Genomic DNA, 15824 nt, shown 5'->3' with positions numbered 1-15824 from the left:
AACCTGACTCCAACTATGAAGCCGAAGACGAGGGGATATTCCAGGACGAAGAAGTCGTCGACGAGGTAGGAGACGACAATGAGGCCCGTGGGGCCGAAGAAGATAGCTCAGGCGAGGAGCTAGGCCAATCTGTTGATATGGAGGCCCAGGGACAGAATGTCCATATGGCTCGGGTCGCGGGGTCGCCTGAGGGCCTCACCCAAGATCAGTCACTGCGTTCTACAGCCCCGCCTACGGGCTCGGCTTCGAACATTTCCGACGAGCCGGAACTTTGTAAAACCTCTCGAGTCGATCCCTCAAAATCGAAACTAAAAGCTGCACAGGGTGGGACAAAAATTACAATAAACATTGTGGCATACTATTAACAATTGTGCTTAAATATGAAGTGACGGGGTAAAAACTTAAAAGACTAGAAGAAGGAAAGTCCTGTTTGACAGCTGCGAGGGTCACTACAGTAAGATAACGGACTTGCATCCTTCAGTTAAAATGTCAGGAAGAGGCTAGAAAAGGGTCAGTCACATACTCTGACCAATTCCCTTCTCTGCTCTCTACTCCAAAGTCCTTCACCATGGCCACATAATCGGGCACTGAAAATAATACAGTACATGTGTTGTTGGCTAAATTAGACTAAGGCTCCCCGTCTTGGTATGATGCAGATATGTTTGCTTGAGGTCTAAAAGACCCAATTTCCCAGAACCTTCGGCAACATCCTCTCCTCAACATCTGAACACTCTCTCAACTCTGCTGATACTGTCATCCCTCCTCTTGTTCCACCCTAATTAATTCCTCTTTATCATTTGGGCTGTCCCACTATCATACCACTGCTGACCTGGGCAATCAGCCTGTGCAGCTGCTTTATACCGATCACCCACAATGGACTTTACATGAGGTGGGCACTGTAAGAATGCCCAATGTACGTCTGTATGAGTAATTACACCAATGATGTAAATACTTTTCTTATAAAAATTCAATTTCTTTTATAGCGCTGTTAATCCTAATGTAGGGTGTCAAATTACTTTTCTACAGCCAAACATTGTACATAGACAATGGATCATACAAGTGTATAAATCAATGTACCTGAGATTTCTACATAAAGTAATCAGTGTTACAAGGTGTAGGAGTCGCATATTATCCATACTGTTAGGCATTATATGTTAAGAGTTCGTGGTCAGGAGAAAAACAAAATCTGGATTTAAAGCATAATGCAGTGGTTGCATGTGCCGATAAGACTTCATTATTACCCCCCAAAAGAACCCTTTTTAGCAACCTTGGAATGATGAAAGCTTGAGGGGAAAAAAGGACCAAAGCTATGCCTTACAGTTTGCATACAGCTCCTTGATGCCCGTTCATTGCTCACTGTGCTATATTAAAAGGATGTTAACTTATTAACTGCTAGTAACTAAAGGATCTTCGTAATAAACGCAATAACCCACTGAGCGCTCTATATACAATACAAATCCGGAATCTGCATTTTGCAAGTAAGGTTGTCGCCCGGTCAAATTTGTACCGGCATGACCAGTGTTTTAAGGTCCCACAGTACTGCCAATTGCCACACACAACGGGTTAATGTGACTCTTTATACTGTCACCCTGTATTACTACAGGGTCACCAATTTGCCATACTTATTGAGTCATGTGAGATGATAGCGCATTTGTTAACACTTCCTTTCCTGCTTCTGGATCTAAGAGGACTTTATCTGTCCTAGGACAGTTTGATTAGTTGAACATGAGTATTAACCACGCAGTTGTGATTCTATATCTGCAACGGGTATTTGAAGTGCCTTATCCACAAGGATGGAACCACACCTGACAAGCACGTGTCATTTGCAGTCCCAACTCCGGTCGGCCAGATAATAGTGCACTTTGCAGCTTATTTTACAAGGACGAGTGGGGTTGATTGACTGCTATAATGAAGAAAGTGAGTAAAGCAGACCCAGAGAAGGGGGATTTAGTACCACTACTGGTGGAGGGAAGACTAGAGGAAGCCAGCCAGGTATGTTGCTGCATCCTGAGAAAAAAAGAAGTGTAATCAATCAATCAATCATGGAATTTATATCGCGCACTACTCACCCGGAAGGGTCTCAAGGCGCTTGGGGGAGGGGGTCTGCTACTGCTCGAACAGCCAGGTCTTGAGCTGTTTCCTGAAGGCGAAGTGGTCCTGGGTCAGCCGCAGGTGGACGGGCAGGGAGTTCCATGTCTTGGCCGCTAGGTAGGAGAAGGATCTTCCTCCGGCGGTGGCTCTCTGGATGCGAGGGACGACGGCGAGGGCGAGGTTTGCGGATCGTAGCTGTCGGGTGGGCGTGTAGAAAGTCAGGCGGTCGTTGAGGTACCTTGGGCCCAGGTCGTGGAGGGATTTGTGGGTGAGGAGTCTGAACGAGATCCTCTTGTTGACAGGGAGCCAGTGCAGGTCTCTCAGGTGGCTCGAGATGTGGCTGCGTCGGGGGGCGTCCAGGATGAGACGGGCGGAGGCGTTCTGGATACGCTGAAGTCTTTTCAGAAGCTTGGCTGCTGTGCCGGCGTAGAGGGTGTTTCCGTAGTCTAGTCTGCTGGTGACGAGGGCCTGGGTGACAGTCTTCCTGGTCTCGGTCGGGATCCATCTGAAGATCTTGCGGAGCATGCGGAGGTTGTGGAAGCAAGATGAGGAGACAGCGTTGACTTGTCTGGTCATCGATAGGGAGGAGTCCAGGATGACGCCCAGGTTGCGTGCGTGGTCCGTTGGCTTGGGTGCGGTGCCCAGGGCCGGGGGCCACCAGGAGTCGTCCCATGCGGAGGGCGACGGTCCCAGGATGAGGACTTCTGTCTTGTCCGTGTTCAACTTCAGGCGGCTGATGTTCATCCATTCGGCGACATCTTTCATCCCTTCGTGTAGGTCGGCTTTGGCGGTGTCGGGGTCTCTGGTGAGGGAGAGAATCAGCTGGGTGTCATCGGCGTAGGAAATGATGTTGAGGTTGTGTTGGCGTGCGATGGCAGCGAGGGGTTTCATGTAGATGTTGAAGAGAGTGGGGCTGAGCGACGATCCTTGCGGGACGCCGCAGATGACTTCGGTGGCCTCAGAGCGGAACGGAGGGAGGCGTACTCTGTGTTCTGCCGGAGAGGAATGAGATGATCCATTCCAGAGCAGTCCCCTGGATGCCGGTGTCATTGAGGCGTTGGACTAGGGTGCGAGGCAGACAGTGTCAAATGCTGCGGAGAGGTCAAGGAGGATGAGTGCCGCTGTTTCACCTTTGTCGAGCAGGGCTCGGATGTCGTTGGTGGCTGCGATGAGGGCGGTCTCGGTACTGTGGTTGGCTCTGAATCCGGATTGCGATGGGCCGAGGGATCCGTTCGTCTCGAGGAAGGCGGCCAGCTGCTTGTTGACGACCTTCTCGATGACTTTGGCAGGGAATGGAAGGAGCGAGATTGGGCGGAAGTTCTTGAGGTCGGTCGGGTCCGCTGTTGGTTTTTTCAGTAGTGCGCTGAGCTCGGCGTGCTTCCAGCTCTCCGGGAAGGTGGCTGTGTCGAAAGAGGCGTTGAGGATGTCTCGGAGGTGAGGTGCGATGGTAGAGGCGGCCTTGTTGAAGACATGGTGGGGGCATGGGTCGGTCGGAGATCCGGAGTGGATGGTGTTCATCATGCGTGTCGTGTCTTCGGGGGTCTCTTTGGTCCATGACTGGAGGATAGCAGCGGGGTGTGTAGGTTCACTCGATGGGTGCGGGGGTGGAGCGCCGAAACTGTTGTGGATGTCGGCGATCTTGCGGTGGAAGTACGAGGCGAGGGAGTCGCAGAGGTCCTGCGAGGGAGTGATGTCGTTGTTGCCGGCGCTGGGGTTGGAGAACTCCTTGACGATGTTGAAGAGCTCCTTGCTGTCATGGGCGTTCTTGTCCAGTCGTTCCTTCAAAGATTTCTTCTTGGTGGTGCGGATGAGCTGATGATGTCTGCGGGTGGCGAGTTTGAGGGCGGTCATGTTGTCGGTGGTCTTGTCGAGGCGCCAGGCCTTCTCGAGGGTGCGGCAGGCCTTCTTGGAGTCCTTGAGTTCGTCGGTGAACCAGGGGGCCTTCTTGCTTCTGGGCCTGGTGAGTGGGTTCTTCAGTGGGGCGAGGTCGTTGGCACAGGAGGTCAGCCATTGCGTGAGGTCGAGGGCTGCTGTGTTAGGGTCCGTTGTCCTGACCGGTGGGTTCTGGCTGAGGGAGGTGGTGAGCTGGTCGACGGTGATCTTGCTCCAGTTTCTGTGGGGAACCTGCTTCGGGTGGTGGTGGACCGTGTTCTTCTTGAAGCTGAAGTGGACGCAGCTGTGGTCAGTCCAGTGGAGTCCGGTGCAGTGGCTGAAGGTGACGTGCTTGCTGGATGAGAAGAGGGGGTCGAGCGTGTGGCCGGCGTGGTGGGTGGGGGTGTTGACCAGTTGCTGGAGTCCGAGGTTGGCGAGGTTGTCCAGCAGGGTGGTCGTGTTGCGGTCGTTGTTGTTCTCCAGGTGGAAGTTGAGGTCCCCGAGGAGGATGTAGTCGGCGGAGGGGAGGGCGTGAGGGCTGATGAAGTCCGTGATGTCTTCGCAGAACTGTGCGCGTGGTCCCGGGGGTCTGTAGATGAGGGTGCCTCTGAGGGTAGTCTTGGGGTCGGTGTGGATCTGGAAGTGCAGGTATTCGGCGGTGTTGAATGCGTCGGTGGAGTCAGTCGAGATGCGAATGGTGTCTTTGTGTACGATGGCGATCCCTCCTCCGGTCTGGTTGACGCGATCCCTCCTGATGATCTTGTAGCCGTCCGGGATGGCTATGGCGATGTCGGGGGCTGAGGAGGTGTTCATCCAGGTTTCCGTGAGGAAGGCGACATCTGGAGATGCGGTGTCGAGGAGGTTCCAGAGTTCCACGGCGTGTCTGTGGACGGAGCGTGTGTTGATCAGGATGCACTTGAGGTGGTTGCTGTTGTCCGTCTTGGTGGGCGTGGTGCTTGTTTGGAGGCAGGAGAAGTTGCAGGATCGGCAGGCGAAGGGTCCATGGGTGTCGCGGGGACGCTCGGTAGCACCCGGGGGCTCGGGCGGTTTTGAGTGCGATGAGCGTAGTGAAGTCGTAGGTCCTGCGGGGGGGCTGGCGGGCGCGGGGGCCAGGGGGTCTGGCGCTGGGCGCGGTCCAGGCACGGACGGGCGCAGACGGGCTTACCTTTGGCGCACCTTCGGCGCACATAAGGCGCTCCCGCTGCGCGCGTCCGCTGCGCGGTCGCTCAGGGGGCGTCATAAATAAGGAGCCGGGAGGGAGGGCAGCTGGGAGGCGGGAGCGGGTTGTCCAATGGGCAGTGGGGGGAGGCGGGGACTGCAGGCGGGAGCAGGAAGGAGGAGAGCGGGTCAGCGGTGGCGAAAACGGCGGGAAAAAACGGAGCGGAAGTCACCGGGGCAGCGTCGGAGGTCAGCGGGCGAGAAGGGGCAGCAGCGGCAGGAAGCGACAGGCAGGAGGCAGGAGGCGGCAGCGGCGTGAACCAGGTGAGTGGCGTCAGGCGGAGGTAACAGGGTGGGCAGGTGCCAGGCAGCGACAGGTAGGCAGAGCAGTGAGGGGGAGCGACCGGCTGTGGGGGCACAGGGGTCACACTGACCAGCCCGCTACTGTCCCTTTAAATAAGGAGCCGGGAGGGAGGGCAGCTGGGAGGCGGGAGCGGGTTGTCCAATGGGCAGTGGGGGGAGGCGGGGACTGCAGGCGGGAGCAGGAAGGAGGAGAGCGGGTCAGCGGTGGCGAAAACGGCGGGAAAAAACGGAGCGGAAGTCACCGGGGCAGCGTCGGAGGTCAGCGGGCGAGAAGGGGCAGCAGCGGCAGGAAGCGACAGGCAGGAGGCAGGAGGCGGCAGCGGCGTGAACCAGGTGAGTGGCGTCAGGCGGAGGTAACAGGGTGGGCAGGTGCCAGGCAGCGACAGGTAGGCAGAGCAGTGAGGGGGAGCGACCGGCTGTGGGGGCACAGGGGTCACACTGACCAGCCCGCTACTGTCCCTTTAAATAAGGAGCCGGGAGGGAGGGCAGCTGGGAGGCGGGAGCGGGTTGTCCAATGGGCAGTGGGGGGAGGCGGGGACTGCAGGCGGGAGCAGGAAGGAGGAGAGCGGGTCAGCGGTGGCGAAAACGGCGGGAAAAAACGGAGCGGAAGTCACCGGGGCAGCGTCGGAGGTCAGCGGGCGAGAAGGGGCAGCAGCGGCAGGAAGCGACAGGCAGGAGGCAGGAGGCGGCAGCGGCGTGAACCAGGTGAGTGGCGTCAGGCGGAGGTAACAGGGTGGGCAGGTGCCAGGCAGCGACAGGTAGGCAGAGCAGTGAGGGGGAGCGACCGGCTGTGGGGGCACAGGGGTCACACTGACCAGCCCGCTACTGTCCCTTTAAATAAGGAGCCGGGAGGGAGGGCAGCTGGGAGGCGGGAGCGGGTTGTCCAATGGGCAGTGGGGGGAGGCGGGGACTGCAGGCGGGAGCAGGAAGGAGGAGAGCGGGTCAGCGGTGGCGAAAACGGCGGGAAAAAACGGAGCGGAAGTCACCGGGGCAGCGTCGGAGGTCAGCGGGCGAGAAGGGGCAGCAGCGGCAGGAAGCGACAGGCAGGAGGCAGGAGGCAGGAGGCGGCAGCGGCGTGAACCAGGTGAGTGGCGTCAGGCGGAGGTAACAGGGTGGGCAGGTGCCAGGCAGCGACAGGTAGGCAGAGCAGTGAGGGGGAGCGACCGGCTGTGGGGGCACAGGGGTCACACTGACCAGCCCGCTACTGTCCCTTTAAATAAGGAGCCGGGAGGGAGGGCAGCTGGGAGGCGGGAGCGGGTTGTCCAATGGGCAGTGGGGGGAGGCGGGGACTGCAGGCGGGAGCAGGAAGGAGGAGAGCGGGTCAGCGGTGGCGAAAACGGTGGGAAAAAACGGAGCGGAAGTCACCGGGGCAGCGTCGGAGGTCAGCGGGCGAGAAGGGGCAGCAGCGGCAGGAAGCGACAGGCAGGAGGCAGGAGGCGGCAGCGGCGTGAACCAGGTGAGTGGCGTCAGGCGGAGGTAACAGGGTGGGCAGGTGCCAGGCAGCGACAGGTAGGCAGAGCAGTGAGGGGGAGCGACCGGCTGTGGGGGCACAGGGGTCACACTGACCAGCCCGCTACTGTCCCTTTAAATAAGGAGCCGGGAGGGAGGGCAGCTGGGAGGCGGGAGCGGGTTGTCCAATGGGCAGTGGGGGGAGGCGGGGACTGCAGGCGGGAGCAGGAAGGAGGAGAGCGGGTCAGCGGTGGCGAAAACGGCGGGAAAAAACGGAGCGGAAGTCACCGGGGCAGCGTCGGAGGTCAGCGGGCGAGAAGGGGCAGCAGCGGCAGGAAGCGACAGGCAGGAGGCAGGAGGCGGCAGCGGCGTGAACCAGGTGAGTGGCGTCAGGCGGAGGTAACAGGGTGGGCAGGTGCCAGGCAGCGACAGGTAGGCAGAGCAGTGAGGGGGAGCGACCGGCTGTGGGGGCACAGGGGTCACACTGACCAGCCCGCTACTGTCCCTTTAAATAAGGAGCCGGGAGGGAGGGCAGCTGGGAGGCGGGAGCGGGTTGTCCAATGGGCAGTGGGGGGAGGCGGGGACTGCAGGCGGGAGCAGGAAGGAGGAGAGCGGGTCAGCGGTGGCGAAAACGGCGGGAAAAAACGGAGCGGAAGTCACCGGGGCAGCGTCGGAGGTCAGCGGGCGAGAAGGGGCAGCAGCGGCAGGAAGCGACAGGCAGGAGGCAGGAGGCAGGAGGCGGCAGCGGCGTGAACCAGGTGAGTGGCGTCAGGCGGAGGTAACAGGGTGGGCAGGTGCCAGGCAGCGACAGGTAGGCAGAGCAGTGAGGGGGAGCGACCGGCTGTGGGGGCACAGGGGTCACACTGACCAGCCCGCTACTGTCCCTTTAAATAAGGAGCCGGGAGGGAGGGCAGCTGGGAGGCGGGAGCGGGTTGTCCAATGGGCAGTGGGGGGAGGCGGGGACTGCAGGCGGGAGCAGGAAGGAGGAGAGCGGGTCAGCGGTGGCGAAAACGGCGGGAAAAAACGGAGCGGAAGTCACCGGGGCAGCGTCGGAGGTCAGCGGGCGAGAAGGGGCAGCAGCGGCAGGAAGCGACAGGCAGGAGGCAGGAGGCGGCAGCGGCGTGAACCAGGTGAGTGGCGTCAGGCGGAGGTAACAGGGTGGGCAGGTGCCAGGCAGCGACAGGTAGGCAGAGCAGTGAGGGGGAGCGACCGGCTGTGGGGGCACAGGGGTCACACTGACCAGCCCGCTACTGTCCCTTTAAATAAGGAGCCGGGAGGGAGGGCAGCTGGGAGGCGGGAGCGGGTTGTCCAATGGGCAGTGGGGGGAGGCGGGGACTGCAGGCGGGAGCAGGAAGGAGGAGAGCGGGTCAGCGGTGGCGAAAACGGCGGGAAAAAACGGAGCGGAAGTCACCGGGGCAGCGTCGGAGGTCAGCGGGCGAGAAGGGGCAGCAGCGGCAGGAAGCGACAGGCAGGAGGCAGGAGGCAGGAGGCGGCAGCGGCGTGAACCAGGTGAGTGGCGTCAGGCGGAGGTAACAGGGTGGGCAGGTGCCAGGCAGCGACAGGTAGGCAGAGCAGTGAGGGGGAGCGACCGGCTGTGGGGGCACAGGGGTCACACTGACCAGCCCGCTACTGTCCCTTTAAATAAGGAGCCGGGAGGGAGGGCAGCTGGGAGGCGGGAGCGGGTTGTCCAATGGGCAGTGGGGGGAGGCGGGGACTGCAGGCGGGAGCAGGAAGGAGGAGAGCGGGTCAGCGGTGGCGAAAACGGCGGGAAAAAACGGAGCGGAAGTCACCGGGGCAGCGTCGGAGGTCAGCGGGCGAGAAGGGGCAGCAGCGGCAGGAAGCGACAGGCAGGAGGCAGGAGGCAAGAGGCGGCAGCGGCGTGAACCAGGTGAGTGGCGTCAGGCGGAGGTAACAGGGTGGGCAGGTGCCAGGCAGCGACAGGTAGGCAGAGCAGTGAGGGGGAGCGACCGGCTGTGGGGGCACAGGGGTCACCTAGACAGATGAGAGTGGGAGGACAGAAGCACAGAGGAACATGGGGGCAGTGAGGTCAGGCTGTAGAAGCCTGAAAGGAGGTACTGCTACAAGATCATGGAGGGGGCAGAGAACACTCCTGCAGTTGCATGTTAGTTGAGGGAATACCCCTGCAGGGTCCTATTGTCACTAGAAAGAGTCCTTCTGCTGGAGCCGAAAGGGAGGGAGGTCTGCAGTCTGAGTGAATACTGCATGCACCTGGATTAAAACAGTCCGTGTTTCAGTAGCCTGGATGGATAGGGGATTTTGAATGCCTTGCCTGGCAAGGCTGGGTCCTGCGGGGAGATGGAGGATGGGTGAGAGAGGCTGCTACATCATCTGTTCAAAAGCATCATTGGCATCAGGTCAGTCATGATGGCACCAAATGTCTGGTGCAGAGACAGGCTGCATTGTACTCTAGTACTGCCGGACAGAGTTCTGAAGTGTTCTGATTTTATGTGAGTACTTAGACCAGTCCAGGCTTTTCATTTTTGTTTTGGTGCCAGTGATTGTTTTCATTTTATTATGAATGCAGGACTGGAGGAACGAGAGTGCAAAGGAAAGTTCTTTCCTGGATGACATTTTCACACATGGAAACAGAAAAGGACAGCTTTGGAGCAATCTACCATGTCCATGTTATTTACGCATGGGCTTGCTGCTGGTACTGCATAGAGTAATTCAATGCAGAGGGAACTATGTTGCTCTGCTTTGGCAGTTTACCTGGTTCGAGTTAATAATTAAACTTTCAGCAAAGTGTCACTACAGGTGTCGCACAGAAGACATACAAATGTCACACATTGGCATTCTGCAATATGCGCATTTCACACAAAACAGGATGAAAACTTGATAGCCCTGGTGCCAGTTGGTAGAAAAAATTGCAAAATCACCTAAAGCCATTAATTTCCCCCATGCCAAAAATGAATGCATTGGATTTTATGCAGGACTTTAAGTGGCATGCAAAAACTAGGGTCTCTCAAAAGGGCATGGCTTAAAAAAGGCAAGCTAAAAATGTGATTATCATAGTGTACTGCCTCACAGGTAATTTGCTGCTTCTGTCATTGCATCAACATATATAATACAAGAAGTAGCATTACACCTACAACCAGTCAGGACTATTTGCTTTGCCAATGGTTGTTGGTTCCTTAAGCTAAATAAGGGGCAACTATCGCTTTGTTGTATAGAATATTTTTAAAATGTCCGTTTTGAAATGGTGAGACTGTGAAAGAACTGGAACGAGTCTCTTTGAAGTTGCATCAAAGGCAGTAAAGGGTGGTACTGCTGCAGTATACAGGTGCATGTAGCCCATCTATCGCACCCCAATTAAATAATTATAATCTGAAGCGATAATTTTTACCCTTTACTTTCATAACCCAATCTTTATTGTTCCTCAACTGAAGAAAATAGTACTACACATAGTGAGGTCTTTCCTCTGTCTACCTACACAGTGAGGGCCTAGTCTTTACACTATGTCTATGTACTACACATAGTGAGGTGTTTCCTCTGTCTACCTACACAGTGAGGGCCTAGTCTTTCCTCTGTCTACCCCTCTTCTCCCACTGCAGACACTACTCACACAATTGAGTAAGTAGTTCCAGCTGGCACATGGTGGGGAGTATTTAAGCCTGAGCACACTGAGGGTAAACATCCACGGAGATCCGATGCATACCAAGTAGGTGCTGACACGGGGACCGAGCTTCAAATAAGTAAGTAGGGACTGTAAGGACTTGTTGACTCTCGAGGCCACAGGAGATCCTCTATTTGATCTCTAGGCGACTTCACTCGCCTTTTTGTAGGTCTCCTCTTTAACTTAATAGAAGGCATGTCCAAGCCGACCTCAATTCCTGACCCTACCTTTTTAAATCACTTCAAGAGCACTTCACACACTTATAGGTCCTGAAGAAAGCCAGCTCATTATCAAGGCCTGGCTGAAATATGTTGACCACACAGGATGTGGGAGACCATAGATAACTCCACAGCACATCCATTGCCTTTTTTTCAACATTGCCAAGGGCCTGCTAATAAAATTACCTAGTATAGGAATTGGGATCCGAGGACAGTTTTTAATTCACACACACACACGCTATCACTGCACACTCATGTACCACGAAACCAGCTCCGCTGTAAACAGGCGTTGAAGCACACCCGGGACACATTTGGTGTCACCGGGTGGAGCCCGATAATGAAGCATGCCACCAACTAGGTTGGTGGGTGAGGGCTTTCAAAAGAAATATTTCTTTCTTCCGTACAAACACACTATCCCTATGCCCTTTGTGGCTAGTTCCCATTGGTAATACATATATTCCCCCAGGAAGTGAACTAGCCCTGCTGTTCCTCCCTCTCCCCTTGATACCTAATAATATTATCAACTATGATCACAGCAACAATATGCCATGTGGGGCAGACAGTGCCCCACGTTGAAGGTAAAAGTGTGTAATATATGAAACTTATTTAGCATTACTATGGTTGCGATGTGTTGTAACTGTGAAAGTACAGGGGGCAGAGCCCCGGCGCCCTTGGACAGAAAACACCACTGCAAAAGTTGATTTAAAAAGTCTTCTGGTAATTAAGCTCGAATAACCAGATTGTAGAACTAACATAACAAACAAGTAACACCTTTTGCCTCATTGCATGATTGATTGCCACATTTTATCTTACAACACGCTAGATATTGAAATTCTTGGGATTGAAAGTAACAAGTTACCAAAACAGGTGAAAATGTTTTTCCTCCCTTTGTTTTACATTATTTGTTGTAAAGGCTTTACCAAGATTGCTTGAAGTGATGTAATACATAGGGGTATGAGTTTAAACGCACCCCGTTTAAGCTTACACACACTTTACTAATCACATGTACAGCATTCAAATCTAGTAGTCTTATTTGCTCTTTTACTAATGCGCTTTATTCTTCATATAAAGGTGGTGGGTTTGCAGTATTTGGTCAAGCAAAACCGGTCGTAACTCCATTTGGCCAGATTGCAGCTCCTGGGTTAGCTAGTAATCCTTTTATGGTAAGTACTTTTATATTAACTTTTTCTATTTCTGTCATAGGTATAGCTTGTTACTAAACTGATGTTACAAGTTTGAAAACAGCGCAAATTAAAACGATCTATTGCTGGATGCAGTCATTCACAGAGGGAACAATAGCTCTCAACCGATCAAGCTTTATAATGTTCTAAAACATAAAGGGGAAGTTTCACCCACCGCATGTTTTGGCATTAAATGGTCCTCAAAAAAATCCTAGAATCATCCAGTCATTTAATTTGTTTCCAAATGTATCTTTATTCAGTTTCCCAACGTTAAGAGCTGAAAGTTAACGCTTGTCAGCTGTCCTCTTTTCCCCTCTTTTCAGTACCCTGAGTCATTTTAAGTAGAAGAGCGGCCATCTCACCATCTTTACACTAATTCCAAGGAGAATGCTGCAGATGGGTAGGAGGTTGCCTCTTTCGTTTGGTATAAAGTAGTCTATGAACCACTAGATTTAATTTCGAATTGATTAAGAGAGGAACACGGATATCAGTGCTATTTTATGACGCAGACCTTGCAATAAGGGTATTTTCATATATTTTTCTTGTGGGTGACCAAATGCAGTGCCATCATATAGCTTCCAAAGGACTGTGGCATTTGTAATTTGTGGCTGGTGTTGTGAAAGTTTTATTTTCCATAGGCTATGATATCGATGTAAATTCATATGCACTTGTTTGTGTCCTTCTGCCTTCTGCTCAGATGAATCTTTTTTAATTTATTTTTGGTGATAAGGATTTATAAGGAAATTCTTTATTAGGAGTGTAATTTGAATGCTTCTCATAACTCAGATTTTCACACTCCTAACGCCTTACTCCAGCCTTTCTAATGGACAGTTCACTATAGAGCCTAGACATAAAGAGTCTTTGAGATTTACCTCAATAGCACTTACGACCTACATAAAACACATTTTTACTAATCTGTTTGGTTCCTTCAGAGTAATCTGTAGCACAATCAGTAGTGTTCTGCAGCTTAGCTTGATATATACAGCTAATCCGTATTCTGAGTAAAGCAAAGGTTTACTTCCTTCAGAGCAAAGGCAGCCTTAGCTTCTGTAATGGTTAATGTCCCTAGCATTGCAGTTTGCAAACAGGCATCTTATATATAATTTATTAACTGTCAAGTATTGTTACCTGATATGCACTCCAGAAGTGACACCTGAGTAGGCAGGCCTCTCTGCGCTGCTTGCTTAAAAAAATGGTTACTGGTCATCTTTTTCCTTTGCCCCCTGTACCCTCCTCTTAGCGAAGTTAATATTTCCATTCTGTTATAATCTTCTTGAATATCAAAGAAAATCCCATAATGGAGAAGGTAATGTTACTTGTTATCCTAGACCTTTTACAGACATGTTCACTCAGATACATAACCTGTATTTCACATGCATTCAAGGGGTCCTTCGGAGCTATGTAATAGATGTTTATTGTTACAAAATTTGATGATATTCTGTATCCTATCCTCAAAAGATCAGAAGTCAAGGGAACCCATTTTGATTTGATCCTGTTACCATGGGGCTTCACAAAGATTCTAGCATCAAATGCATTATTCCAATGCGACATGAGACATGGCTTATGCATCCAAACATGGTGCCTGGCGAATGCTGCAGGAGCCCAAGGGCAGGCACAGTCTTTTGGGTGTCGGAGCATGCTTTGAAAAAGTATAAATTCTACAATATTATATGTGTCACAAGCATTGATACTTGATAACCTGGTCTGTTTGTTCCTTGAATGAATTTGAGTGTTAGATTAATTTAGCAAAAGTATCCTTTGCGTGGAATTAAAACCTCTTAGAACATGGATTGGTTAGCCTCATTTTTGTTTAAGCTAACATTATTCTTATGTACTACATTCTCAGGTATTTTTTCTGCTCCTGTTTTATTGGCCAGAGAAGGTGTTTCCAGTCTCTGCTGTGGTGTACTGGTAGCTAAGAGCCTGCTTGCTTCTTAATAACCTTATAGGAGCATTGTTTTCAGTTCGATGTTGAACATGCAGGGTTCTATAAGTGACACTTGTGGAAAGCAAATTTAGAATCCCCAGGTTCATGCTGAACACCAGCAGTTGAATGGAATGCTTGAATTGATCTCAACCACTAGGAATTACTGGGGTCTCATCCCTGTCCGTTATTTTACACACCTTACCACCTTAGTTTGGACCGAGCCATATGCAAATCAGTCTTGACCCTTCTTCAATATGACCAGTCCAGCCGGAACGGCCAGGCCATGTCCTCTCTGGACCAGAACACAAGCAACCCAAGACCGATTTTGCCCAGATTCAGCCTCGTCAATTGGGTGCTGTTTGGTTCTATTGGCACAGTGAGCATGGGACCCACGACTGGGTAGCAGATGGCAGCTAAACGAGAAATGGGGAACCTCAGTGGAAGTGATTACAAGGGTGCCACAAAGGAAAACAAGGACCGGTGTTTGAATTTTGAAGTGGGGTGACTCCATATATAACGTAATAAATGCATCAATATATCTACCCAAAGCAATACTTTTATATTTCCATAGACTTTCCTACCTTTTCTGTGGACCTTCATCTCTGGTTCTTCCCATGTCACTTTGTTTTATATGCAACTTTGCTTTCAGAGCCTTTTGCCTTGGTATTCTCTAAGCAACGGTTATTGCCATTAACCTACCCAGTGGTATATATTTTGCTAGCAGAATAGTAAAAGGCTGTATATATCCCTGCTTGGATCTGACATTTCCACTAGGCATTTGAATACAGAAGTTTGTAGCATGTACTACACAATCAATCAAATCATGTTTGTATAGCGGGGCTAATCACCCGTTGGTATCCAAGCGCTCAGCTGCAGGTATCAGTTGAAGAGCCAGGTCTAGGACCATCCTGAAGTGGTTCAGTGAGCGTGAAGTGTGGAGGTGGAGGGGGTTCCAGGCTTTGGTGGCGAGGTGGGAGAAGGATCGTCCTCCAGGGGGGCTACAGCTGATACGTGGTGTCTGGGCGAGGTGTGCGGAGAGGAGGTTTCTGGTTGGTTGGTGGAAGATCAAGTGGTGGGTCATGTGGTGTGGTCCTTGTTTGTGGAGAGCTTTGTAGGCGTGCGTCAGGAGCTTGAACTGGCATTTCTTCTGGACAGGGAGCCCAGTGGAGGTTTTCAGGTGGGGTGTGTCCTCATAGGCAGGTTGAGGATCAGACTGACTCCTGCGTTCTGGATAGTCTGGAGTCTTTGCATGAGTTTGGTGGGGGTGCCAACATTGAGTATATTGCCATAGTCTAGCCAGCTGGTGATGAGGGCCTGCGTCAGTTTTTCTGGTGCTGCTCCGGAGTTATCTGAAGATTATGCGGAGCATGCGGATTGTGAGGAAGCAGGCTGAGGCGATGGCATTAATTGGCCTGACGTTTTATGGAGAGTTCGCTGTCCAGTAAGATACCATGGGTGCGGGCCTGGTCTTTCAGAGTGGGGGGTAGATCAGAGCTCCGCTGGCCACGAGAAGTCGTTCCAAAGGGCGGTGTGTCTGCAGAAGATCAGGACTTCGGTTGTGTCCATGTAGAGTTTCAGGCAGTTGTCTTTCACCTGTGTTGCGACATTCGTCATGCAGCTGTGAAAGTTGGTCTTAGTCAGGGTGGGGTTCGCTGAGAGTGAGAGGACGAGCTGAGTGTTGTCGGCATAGGAGATGATGTTGATGTCTTGCGATCTGACTATGTCTGCGAGTGGTGTCATGTAAATGTTGAAGAGGGTAGGACTGAGGATGAGACTTGGGGTACCTCGCAGATGGTGTGCTTGGGTTGCCAGGTGAAGCGAGGGGGGCAGACTCTCTGGGTGTGTTCCATGGGGAAGGATGCCATCCATCTGAGCGCATTGTCTGTGATTGTAATCTGGCATAGTCGATTGGTGAGTGTGCTGTGGGAGTC

At 52.8% G+C, this 15824-nt stretch overlaps 1 protein-coding gene across 8 annotated transcripts in view; it reads left to right on the top strand.

Moving 5' to 3' along the window:
- Positions 1-15824, top strand: part of AGFG1 (ArfGAP with FG repeats 1) — a 559380-nt gene that overhangs the window by 473134 nt on the left and 70422 nt on the right. For all 8 annotated transcript variants that reach the window (XM_085634550.1, XM_085634548.1, XM_085634549.1 and 5 more), the window contains one exon: positions 11857-11948. In XM_085634550.1, the coding sequence (XP_085490676.1) occupies positions 11857-11948 (92 nt within the window). The remainder of the gene's footprint in view (positions 1-11856; positions 11949-15824) is intronic.

The sequence above is a fragment of the Triturus cristatus genome, chromosome 11 (genome assembly GCF_964204655.1).
Source record: "Triturus cristatus chromosome 11, aTriCri1.1, whole genome shotgun sequence".
NCBI classification, from domain to species: Eukaryota; Metazoa; Chordata; class Amphibia; order Caudata; family Salamandridae; genus Triturus; species Triturus cristatus.
This window is presented reverse-complemented; position numbering and strand designations above follow the sequence as displayed.